Below are 12084 nucleotides of genomic sequence, written 5' to 3'. Positions count from 1 at the left end.
ATGGGGGAACAATGGCGGATAGATTCGAGAGGCTTTGGCTAATGGTTGGCTAGTCCAGAGTTTTCCCCTCATACATGCTCGTTTACTTCCATTTATAAGACTGGTTTTCCAGCTAGACTCTCAGTGATAATGAGCCTGCATTGCTGATTGCTACCAGGAGAGAAAACGAAGAGGTGGGGGTGGGGGCCCAGATCATGCTAAATAGGCTTGTTGAATAATTATGAACCCTGCCCAACGTTCGCATTTTCTGACTAATTGTGTGACGCGTGACACTTTATGTGTGATGCCTGTTTTTTGTTGCTGTTGTTGTTGTTTGCCAAATGGGAACTTTTTTCAAGGAGAAGTAAGACTGGGCCATGAAGTGGCCCAGGCCTCAGTTCCAGCCGTGGGGCTGGTTTGAGTTATTTTGGGACTGGGGACTGGGTTCAGCGTACTCGTCTTAGAGAATGGAAAATAGAAGCTCATAGCTGGATGCCATCTAGGGAAGAGAAATCCTTGTAGATGGAGAGGTTGGCTGAATAGCTTTAGGATCCTACAGACCTGAGTTTCAGATGGGGCCCTACCATGTACCAGCTATGTGGTCAAGAGCAAGTTCCCAGGGATAATGGGGGCACCGACCATTATCCGGTGAGGTCTAGGGGAGTTTTTGCACTCAGCCAAGGGGCCGGTCTTATCAATATTGCTATTCATTTGAACCAGTGGTCCCGTTTCTCATCCCCCAGGTCCCAGCATGTTGGTGCTGGCTCTGAGCTACTCCTGAGAAAGGAACGTGCCCAAGGGAAGGTTGGGTCATCAAGGAGAACTTGATGCTGGAAGCAGGTTTCAGGGTCCTGGCCCCTGAGTGTCTGGGTCCCTGGGAAGCTGAAATGCCTTATGTTGGTCAAAGCCATTTTCCTGTCCAGTCAGGTGAGCTGGGAAACAGCTACTTCTTTTTCACATATCATTCAGTGGGAATTCAGCAGCTTCTGCACATTGAAACTCTGTGGTCATGCCCTGGAGGCCTCTGGGAAGCAGGTAGGTGAAGGGAGGAATGGAGAAGGAGAGGATCCCTTCCCAGACTGGGAGTCTCTACGGGCAAAGGAGGCGGAGTTTCTCAGGCTCTACCCACGGCCCTTCCCAACCAGCCCTGGGCTCAGACTGAGGCCCAAGCAGCATAGATTGTGGGCTGGTATATGGGCCGATGGTGGGGGTCAAGCCAGGCCTGCTGTGAGACCAGCTATGACTCTCACTTACGGGGTGACCTTAGGTAAACTCCTTCACCTTTTTGTGCCTCGGTTTCCTCCTTTAGAAAATGGGAAAAATAAGAGAACTTAACTCACAGGGTAGTAATATAATATCAGTATGTAATGTGGGCTGGGTGCTTTCCCACATTTGTAGCCTCCCCGATAGCCTTAAAGACAAGTGTTGTTATAGATCCAGAAATTGGAGCTTCAGTCTAGGTCTTGCCCACGGTATGTGGTCAGGGCAGGCAGAACTGGTCGTAGAACATAAGACATCTAGCTCGCTTGTAAATGCCCCTCTGCCTTCCCCAGCTGAGGGACAGGTGAGAGGTCTTGCCCAATAGGGAGTAGCATCTGTAGTCACTGAGGCAGGAGGGGATCCTTGTTTGTGCAAACAGCCCAGAGGTGGGAGAGCCAGCGGGCACTCCTTTGCTGTGTGCTGGCTGCTTGAGGACAAACTCAGGACTTTCCCTCTCCCAAGACCTGTTTCCAGAGAAACCAGTGAAGAAGGCTTGTAGGGCCACTTTGAAAGGCAAAGAAAGGGGAGACCCTCAGGTCTCCAAGGTCTTGTTAAAACTCACCTCTGACTCGGTCACTTGGCTTTGTGTAAAACCCTTTCATGGCTCCCCATTTCCAAACTTTCCCATCTGCCTTAGTGGTCCTTCTGATCTGGGTCCTGCTTACTTTTTGAGCTTCAGACCCTGTCCCTTCCCCATCCTTCTCTAAATAAACTGCCGCTAGAATCTTCCCACATCTAATCTGATTCATCTGCTTAGGAACTTTGACCCTGCTCTGGTTGTTAAACTCCTATTCTACCTACAAAACCCACTGCTGGGAACCCTTCCCTAGTATATCTCCCAGCACAGTTATTTTATCCCTACAGTGTATGATCTAGTCCTTTTTGGATAGAATACTACATTTCCCAGATTGAGGGCTGGGATTGGATCTTCCATTTTTCTTCTGAGTTCCCAGCCTAAGCCCTGGCACACAGTAGGTACTCAATATGTATTTATTCAATAGACAGATGGAGGAGAGACCCCAAAAGATATCAGGCATCATGCATAGAGAGAGGGAGGGGAAGCTGTTGCTTAGCAACCAGCAGCAGGTGGCTACGTGAGGGTCTCATCCCTTCCAACCTCCAGCCTGCTACTGTCTTCTGTCCCAGCCATAGCTGGTTCTTCCCCAAAGTTTTCAGCCCTGGGTACTCCCTGGACAGATGCCAGGCTTGGATCCATGTACACCAGCACAGTGTGGGGTGGGAGAGGTGGAAGTGACCACCTGAGTCATCCTTGGATTTTATCCAAAGTCACGCCAGATCTTAAGTGGTTAAGACAAGATTTGAATCTGGGTATGTAATGCCAGAGTTCATATCCTTTCCACCACTGATTCATGAGGGAATGTCGTTCTGTGGACCCTCTCCCCTAGGCATCAGGGCAAGTAGGTTCCCCTCCAGTCTTCCTAGGGGACTCTGTCTGCAAAAGGGTCTTGGTCTACTGTGATTCTTGTGAGTGTTCAAGCTCTAAAGTACATAGGGGTTGGGGGTTGGGGGGAAGAAGGCTGAGGATATCAGTGTGTGTGTGCTAGTTTCTCACGCTTGTGAGATAGAGGGACACACAGAGAATAATACTAATCATAATCACATTACTATTAATAATGATAGTAACGGCAGTCGTGACAAAGGTAGCTAGCATTTCTTGGCACTCACTACATTCCCTGCATTGTGCTAAGGGCTTTATCTGAACTGTAATATGCAGGTAGAGCAGGCAGTGCTTCAGAGCCAGGTGTCAGTGTCAGGTGGATTGGGTTGGAGTCTCAGCTCTGTCATGCTTTGACATTGGGAAGGTCTGAAGTTCCACATCCTCATCTGTAAAATGGGTTCAGAGTCCTGACCTTATGGGGTTGCTGTGAGGATGAAATGGGACCCTGGATATAAAGCACCCAGCCTGACACAGAGGGAGCCTTCAATACTGGGTAGACAGTATGTGGACGCGCCCATGATGGGTGTGTGTGTGCCTGCGTTGGTGTTGGGAGCCTGATGGGCCAGCTGAAGGCTGTGAGTCTGCTGAGTAAAGGGTGTGAGTGTCAGTTGTTTGGTGTTTTGGTTGATGAAGGTTCACTAGTGGGGGATCCCCTTTTGGGTTGGAGCTCCTGGGCTGGTTCATGTACGCCAGGCTCTCAGCCCCAGACCAGGAGAGTTCCAGGCAGCTCCCCTCTTGTCACCAGCTCGGAGCATCCCTCTTCCGCTCTGGAGACCCAGTTCAGCTGTGTCTCCCTTACCCTGCCCAGGAGGCCCCCTCTGACTGGTGCCAGCACCCTCAGAGCCCCTCAAGGCACAAGCTGAAGGAAGGGGAAGAGGAAGGAGAAAAACCCTGGGGCTCCTGCTGCTCCCGGCTCTGACCCAGCGGGCGGGGACTTTGAATTCGTCTGAGCGCTAGGGGGCAATGTGTCTGTTCCAAAGAAACTGTGGGCCCTTGCAGGCGGAGTGCACACGCAGGCACACGCAGGGGCGCCCACACCATGGAGGAGCACACACTGGCACATCCACGGGCACAGATGGGCACGGGCAGTGGCACACGCTCTCAGACTCATAGCAAAAATAGGCACATGTGAGCAGAGACTCAAGCACACAAGATGTGAGGCAGCTGCCCACACAGGGACAAACACAGAGCATACACACAGAGAAGCACCAGGTTGGGGGACAGACAGCACACCTCCCTCAGCGATACTCACAGAGACACAGGAACACATGCACACACAGGCATGTACACAAACACACGCAGATGTCCTGCCACCCCCACACAGACGCAGACACAAATGCAGGCACATGCCACACATCCGCACAGCATTCGTGGTCTTAAGAAAAGGTGACCCAGACACACAGCCTGAACAGAAACACACTCTCCTTTCAGACACACACACCTTGTAGACGAACTCTTGGAAACAGCCCCAGAAAAATACTCCCACACACCCCTCCTTAGAGCGCACAGAATTATTCCACAGGAAACCTGCCCAGGTGTTCAGGGGACCCCCACCCAGCCCCATGTGAAGTCATGCCTCAGCCTAGAGTACATCCAACTGGGGTCTCCCTAGATTGCAGGTCTGTGGTCCATTCTTCCTATTGCCTTGGCCCACCCAGGGCTCCAGACATGTCCCAACTTTCTCTATTCCCTCCAGACACACAAGGGGAGATAAGACTCCTCTCACAGACGCCCCTTGAGACATTCATAACCCAGAACTGAGCACTCTTGACCAGGTGTCATGGGCGTTGCACACGCCTTTGCTCACACAGGGGTCCTCCTCCTGGCAACAATTCCCCCTACTGGTCCCTTTCCAGCCCAAAAGGCTCAGTGTCTCCCAGGTTCTGGCCTGGGGTCCTGGGGTGGGGGGGAGGTGGCACTGGAGGCCTACGCAGGCCCTTTATTTCTTTGTGCCTAAATCAGCCAAGCCTCCGTCTTTTCTCCAGCTCTCACTTCCCTGTCACTTTGCTAAGTAATAATTTCCATGTCCAATTCCATTTCTTTTCTAGTTCTGAAACCTCTAAGCTATCAGCAAGAGGATAGTTCACATGAAAACTAATTACACAAAATCAATATTTAATCACAGACCAACAACCTGATCCTGCAGAAAAATCCTTTTAAAACTCCACCACCCTGTACAAATACTTCTTCCCGATGCTTATTTATGGACCCCATTTTTGGTGGGGGTAATTTTCATTTTTAATTTCAAAAAGAAAAAAATATCTGTCGACATTCACAACAGGAGGTCCCACGAAGAGACTTCGATCTAAGCTTGCTTCAGCTCTGTTTTAAAATTATAGGGTTTTATTGTTTGTTTTTATTCTTTTTGGGGGGCTCATTTTCTTTGGGTGTCCCTTGAGACCCTGTTTCCTGTGTCCTTTCACCCTAAGTTGAGCCCTTTTCCCCAGCATTTAGGAAAAGCCAGCATCTGTCTTCCCAGCAGCCGCTCTGGGGAGCAATGAATCCGCCTGCCCTACGTGGTAACTTTTTAACTCCCTCCCGCGTTGGTGGAGTGCTTAATCTGAGGTTTTTAAATAAAAAGGGCTCAAGGGTTGGTTTTATTATAACGTTTATTTCACTTCAGATTTCATGCGTAATTTAGCAAACACTAGACAGACTTGGGCGATAAACACTTTCTTTTGTGGGGGGGAAAAGGCATTTTTATACACCATGCTTAATTTTATTTAGATTTAATAGCGATATCAGGGGCACTTCAAAGAAAGTCCTTTTTTTTTCCCCTCCCTTTCTCCTAAGAATGTTGGTCAGTTAGCAAAATTGCCTCTTGCTATTTCATGGCAAGGAAAATTAAAGGCCCTCTCCCCCTTCCTTCCCGACACACACTTTAGGGAGGAAAATACACAAACGCAGGCATACAGAATAAACACCTCCTCTACTCTCCAATCACCTCTAACTCCCAACTTCTAATTGCAAGATAGATTTCAGCCTCAGTGGGGATCAGGAAGATCTAAACATTTTAACTAAGATTATTGGAATAAATATTTCATAAAGAGCGGGGCAGATATTAAATTACTCCTATTGATTTTAGTATCACAACCCAATTCCGTTCCTTGGCCTCTTCAGTTTAATTGATCTCTTAAGGAGGTCAACCTCGCACTCAGAGAGGGCCTGGGCCTTGGCCCGGGCGCCCGGACGGTGTAGGGTGCTGAGGCCGTCCAGTGCGTCCTCTGCGCGCGGGTCTTCCCTCGGCTCCGAGCTGCTTCGTCGCTCTGGCGCTGGGCTCAGTCGATGTGCCCCCCATAAAGTGACCGAGCGGTTACGGATCCTCCGGGCGGAAGCCGACGACAGAGAACTGGGAACCCCAGGCACTGCGGTTAGGGAACAATTGTGCGCGCCCTAGTGAGGGAGGAGCGAGCAAGCGTCCGGGTCTCTCGAGGAGAACCCTAACTTTGGGGTTCCTCGCCTGCTTTCACCTCCAGGAAAATCCGAAGGCCGGCTAACTTGGGCGCCACTAGTAAGCAGACAGCGGTGGAAAGACGAGGATTCGCCCTAGGGCTGAAGCGCGGACGACACTTAGCGACTTTCCGTGGCAAGTCCGGGAGCTTTGCCAGGCGACCCCATTGTCTGAGCGCCCCGCACCGCTTACAGCCCACCTCCCCGCCCCCTGCCCAACCCGCAGGTCTCGCTTCAGTTGGGGGTGGGGAGTTGGTAACTGTGAGTGGGAAGGGGGGTGAACAAAGCCAGGCTCCCGCCATTCTCTTCCTGCGCCTTCTCCAGCCCTGTGCGTTGGGAGGCCAGGGCGCTCCCCCCAGCGCACTGTCGCCGGACTCGGAGGCGAGACCCGCACGAAGGACCCGGGACTTGGCGAAGTGCGGGTTCGTGGCGGGGGCCTCAGCAGCCAGCACCCAGGACCACCTTAAGAGCGAGCCCCGCCCCGGACCCGGAGCTCAGGCTGCGCTGATTGGTGCAAATGTAATGGCTGAAATTGATTGCTGAAATGCAAAACTTGTTGCTGCTTCTCCCGGCGCTGGGCGAGAAGCAGACACAGAGAGGGGAGCTGAGACCCTCGGAACGCCCCACGCAGAGCCCCCCCACCAGCCAGGAGAGGGTTGCGCGGACCCCCCCAGAGCTGCCCCCGCCCCCCCATTACGGGCTCCGAGTGCTCAGCCGGAACGCCTTAGCCTGCTCGCCCAGCGTGGCCCCCCAACCCGCGTACGCCCCCCTCCCAGGGTCCAAGGGGGACTCGCGAAGCACCTCCGCGCTGAGGCAGGGAACCCGAGCGTTGGAGCGACCGAACCGCTCGTCTCGCTGCCTGTCTGCGCCTGGACCCGGGGGCCGAGACCCCAGCGAACTCAGAGACTGAACAGCGGAGGACAGAAGCGGCAGGCGGCGGACGTGGCGGAGAAGCGGCGCGTGGGGGTGCGGTGCGCCGGGGTGCAGCGCACCGGCCGCGGAGCAGGGAAGCCTTGCCTTCCTCCAAACCTCGGCTCCAACCCCCGGCATCTGCCACCTCCCCAGTCCCGCTGCGCCCTCGGCTCGGGAGCCAGCACCGGTGATGCCGAGAGGATCCTCCAGTCCTGCGACCCGCTGAAGAAACCATAGCAGCTTGCTCGGGGCTTACGGGGACCGTGCGAGCGGATCGCGTTTGGCGGAGGCTCGGGCTGCGGAGCGCGGGGACTCAGGGGGGAGGGGGGAGGGACCGCTCTGTCCATGCCCGGGCGCCAACCACGGCTTTGAAGGGTCTCCCTGCCCAGCCCTTTAGCAGCTCCTCCACGGACTCAGGGAAGCTTCGGGCGGCGTCCTGGGGCTCCCCACCCAACCCGATCGGACTTAAGAAGGTGATTGCTCTGCTCTCCCTCCCTTCTTCCCGCCTCCTTCCCCCCACTTAACTTTTTGTCTCCACTCGCCTGCAGCTCCGTCCCCTCCCTTCATACCCGTCCGCGGCTGTGCCAACCGCCCGGGGCATGGGCCCCCCAACACCGCTCCAGGAGGCCCCGCGGCGCCACAAGATGTGAGAGGCCCGCGTGGGGCAGACCCAGAGCTTGGGAAGAGGAGCTGATAGCCCCCAGCTTCCACAGGCCAGGCGAGGTGGCAGTGCGCGCTGCGCCCCCGCGGTGCTGACCGTCGCGGAGCGCCGGACCCAGGGCCGGAACGAGTAGCTGGCCGGAGGCGCGCCGCGGAGAACAGGCTGTCATGCCCTATTGATCTTCGTGCCCCCCGCCAAGTATGTTTGGGCTGGACCAATTCGAGCCCCAGATCAACAGCAGGAACGCTGGCCAGGGCGAGAGGAACTTTAACGAGGCCGGACTAAGCATGAACACCCACTTTAAGGCCCCTGCTTTCCACGCGGGGGGACCTCCTGGCTCCGTGGACCCTGCCATGAGCGCTCTGGGCGAGCCCCCGATCTTGGGCATGAACATGGAGCCTTACGGCTTCCACGCGCGCGGCCACTCGGAGTTGCACGCGGGGGGGCTGCAGGCGCAGCCGGTGCACGGATTCTTTGGAGGCCAGCAGCCGCACCACGGCCACCCCGGAGGCCACCACCCCCACCAACATCACCCCCACTTCGGGGGCAACTTCGGCGGCCCAGACCCAGGGGCCTCGTGCCTGCACGGGGGTCGCCTGCTCGGCTACGGCGGCGCTGGCGGCGGCCTGGGCAGTCAGCCGCCCTTCGCCGAGGGTTATGATCACATGGCGGAGAGCCAGGGGCCGGAGAGCTTCGGCCCGCAGCGACCGGGAAACCTCCCGGACTTTCACAGTTCGGGCGCCTCGGGCCACGCCGTGCCTGCCCCATGCTTGCCGCTGGACCAGAGCCCTAACCGAGCCGCCTCCTTCCACGGCCTGCCCGCCTCCAGCGGCTCCGATTCCCACAGTCTGGAGCCCCGGAGGGTGGCGAACCAAGGAGCCGTCGACTCGCTGGAATACAATTACCCGGGTGAGGCGCCCTCGGGACATTTCGACATGTTTTCGCCCTCCGATTCGGAGGGGCAGCTGCCTCATTATGCGGCAGGTCGCCAGGTTCCCGGCGGCTCTTTCCCGGGTGCCTCAGCCATGCCCAGAGCTGCGGGCATGGTGGGCTTGTCTAAAATGCACGCCCAGCAGCAACAGCAGCAGCAGCAACAGCAGCAGCAGCAGCAGCAGCCGCAACCACACGGTGTGTTCTTCGAAAGGTTCGGAGGGGCCCGCAAGATGCCCGTGGGCTTGGAGCCTGGGGTAGGCTCCAGGCACCCGTTAATGCAGCCTCCCCAGCAGGCCCCACCGCCCCCTCAGCAGCAGCCCCCGCAGCCGCCGCCGCAGCCTCAGCAGCCCCAGCCCCAGCAGCAGCCACCGCCGCCCGGGCTTCTGGTCCGACAAAATTCGTGCCCGCCTGCGCTCCCGCGGCCCCAGCAGGGCGAGGCGGGCACGCCCAGCGGCGGCCTGCAGGACGGGGGCCCCATGTTGCCCAGCCAACACGCTCAGTTCGAATACCCCATCCACCGGCTGGAGAACCGGAGCATGCACCCTTATTCCGAGCCGGTGTTCAACATGCAGCACCCCCCTCCGCAGCAGGCGCCCAACCAGCGGCTGCAGCATTTCGACGCACCCCCCTACATGAATGTGGCCAAGAGGCCGCGCTTTGATTTCCCCGGCAGCGCGGGAGTGGACCGCTGCGCTTCGTGGAACGGCAGCATGCACAACGGCGCTCTGGACAACCACCTCTCGCCCTCTGCCTATTCCGGCCTACCCGGCGAATTCACGCCGCCGGTGCCGGACAGCTTCCCCTCGGGGCCACCCCTGCAGCATCCGGCCCCGGACCACCAGTCCCTGCAGCAGCAGCAGCAGCAGCAACAGCAGCAGCAGCAGCAGCAGCAGCAACAGCAGCAGCAGCAGCGCCAGAACGCGGCCCTCATGATTAAGCAGATGGCCTCGCGGAACCAGCAGCAGCGGCTGCGCCAACCCAACCTGGCCCAGCTAGGCCATCCCGGGGACGTGGGCCAGGGCAGCCTGGTGCACGGCGGCCCGGTGGGAGGCTTGGCCCAGCCGAACTTTGAGCGCGAAAGCAGCGGCGTGGGCGCGGGGCGCCTGGGCACCTTCGAGCAGCAGGCGCCGCACTTGGCGCAGGAGAGCGCGTGGTTCCCGGGTCCGCACCCGCCGCCGGGTGACCTACTGCCCCGCAGGATGGGCGGCTCGGGCCTGCCTGCTGACTGCGGCCCGCACGACCCCGGGCTGGCGCCGCCCCCTCCGCCCGGTGGCTCGGGGGTGCTGTTCCGGGGCCCTCTGCAGGAGCCGCTGAGGATGCCCGGAGAGGGCCACGTGCCCGCGCTGCCCTCCCCCGGCCTGCAGTTCGGGGGCAGCCTGGCGGGCCTAGGTCAACTGCAGTCGCCGGGGGCTGGGGTAGGACTGCCTAGCGCTCCCTCCGAGCGCCGGCCCCCGCCGCCGGATTTCACGGCGCCGGCACTCGGGGGCCAGCCTAGCTTCCCGTTCGGTGCGGCGAACCGACAGGCCACGCCGCACAGCGGCCCAGGCGTGAACTCGCCCCCAAGTGCGGGCGGGGGCGGCGGCAGCACGGGCAGCGGTGGCGGGGGCGCGTACCCGCCGCAACCTGATTTCCAGCCCAGCCAGCGCACTTCGGCCAGTAAGCTGGGCGCGCTTTCGCTGGGCTCCTTCAACAAGCCAAGCTCCAAGGACAACCTGTTCGGCCAGAGCTGCCTGGCTGCGCTCTCCACCGCCTGCCAGAACATGATTGCCAGTCTCGGGGCCCCCAACCTCAACGTGACCTTCAACAAGAAGAACCCGCCCGAGGGCAAGAGGAAACTGAGCCAGAACGAGACCGATGGCGCGACCGTGGCCGGCAACCCGGGCTCGGATTACTTTCCCGGAGGGACTGCTCCTGGGGTCCCAGGGCCCGGAGTTCCGTCGGGGACCAGTAGCAGCGGCTCCAAAACCTCGGGGCCGCCCAACCCGCCCGCCCAGGGGGACAGCACCAGCCTCTCCCCCAACTATACCCTGGAATCAACGTCGGGGAACGACGGCAAGCCGGTCCCCGGGGGCGGCGGCCGGGGACGGGGTCGAAGAAAAAGGGACAGTGGTCATGTGAGCCCCGGGACCTTCTTCGACAAGTACTCTGCAGCGCCGGACAGCGGGGGCGCACCCGGGGTGAGCCCAGGGCAGCAACAGGCACCAGGCTCAGCCGTCGGGGGAAGCTCTACCAGCGAGGCGCGCGGGGCTCCGACGCCTCACGAGAAAGCGCTCACGTCGCCGTCGTGGGGGAAGGGGGCCGAATTGCTCCTGGGGGACCAGCCGGACCTCATGGCTTCCCTGGACGGTGGGGCCAAATCGGACAGTAGTTCCCCGCACGTGGGCGAGTTCGCCTCAGATGAGGTGAGCACTAGCTACGCGAACGAGGACGAGGTGTCATCCAGCTCCGACAACCCCCCGGCTCTGGCCAAAGCGAGTAGGAGCCCCCTGGTAACAGGCTCGCCCAAACTCCCCCCCAGGGGGGTGGGCGCAGGAGAACACGGACCGAAGGCACCCCCGCCCCCGCTGGGCCTGGGCATCATGTCTACCTCTACCTCGACCCCTGACAGCTATGGCGGCGGCGGGGGCACTGGCCATCCTGGCACACCTGGCCTGGAGCAGGTCCGGACCCCGACAAGCAGCAGCGGTGCACCACCACCCGATGAGATCCACCCCCTGGAGATCCTCCAGGCACAGATCCAGCTGCAGAGGCAGCAGTTCAGCATCTCTGAGGACCAGCCCCTGGGGCTCAAGGGGGGCAAGAAGGGTGAGTGTGCCGTGGGGGCCTCAGGCGCGCAGAATGGAGACAGCGAGCTGGGCAGCTGCTGCTCAGAGGCTGTCAAAAGCGCCATGAGCACCATCGACCTGGACTCGCTGATGGCAGAGCACAGCGCCACCTGGTACATGCCGGCTGACAAGACCTTGGTGGACGGCGCCGACGACGACAAGACGCTGGCGCCCTGGGAGAAGGCCAAACCCCAGAATCCCAACAGCAAAGAAGGTATATGCGCTGTTCGGTTCCCTTCTCACCTCCCAGAGACCTGCCCCACCCCCATTGCAGGCCTTAGTTCCCCCGCCTTGAAGGTTCCATGAAAGGGGGAGAGGGTCCTTTGGGGTTAGGAGAGCACAGGGCCTTCTTAATGCCCAACTCAGAGCTGGATATACCCTTCCGTTGGTTAGACCAAGGGCTCTGTGAGCCGACCCCCTCTCCCTCCTTAGGTGCTGCCAGGTATATTCTAGTTCCACAGAATGGTAAGAACTTAGATGGAAGCCCTTTGAGGACTATTGTAGAGTCTCCTCCCCTCAAGTTTTAGGTGCGGTGCTGGATACTCAGAGAACAAGGCTTGACTATCCTTTCACACTAAGACCCCTCATCACCCTCAACATTCAGG

General features: G+C 58.7%; 1 protein-coding gene across 2 annotated transcripts in view; it reads left to right on the top strand.

Moving 5' to 3' along the window:
* Positions 1 to 5363: 5363 nt before the first annotated feature.
* Positions 5364 to 12084, top strand: part of MN1 (MN1 proto-oncogene, transcriptional regulator) — a 49343-nt gene continuing 42622 nt past the window's right edge. The window contains exons 1-2 of one of the 2 annotated variants that reach the window (XM_033097764.1): positions 5364 to 6068; positions 6175 to 11693. In XM_033097764.1, the coding sequence (XP_032953655.1) occupies positions 7922 to 11693 (3772 nt within the window). In that variant the 5' untranslated portion in view covers positions 5364 to 6068; positions 6175 to 7921. Of the gene's footprint in view, positions 11694 to 12084 lie in introns of both variants that reach the window. The other variant, XM_033097763.1, reaches the window with a different exon arrangement.

Source organism: Rhinolophus ferrumequinum, chromosome 25 (assembly GCF_004115265.2).
Source record: "Rhinolophus ferrumequinum isolate MPI-CBG mRhiFer1 chromosome 25, mRhiFer1_v1.p, whole genome shotgun sequence".
Taxonomy (NCBI): Eukaryota; Metazoa; Chordata; class Mammalia; order Chiroptera; family Rhinolophidae; genus Rhinolophus; species Rhinolophus ferrumequinum.
This window is presented reverse-complemented; position numbering and strand designations above follow the sequence as displayed.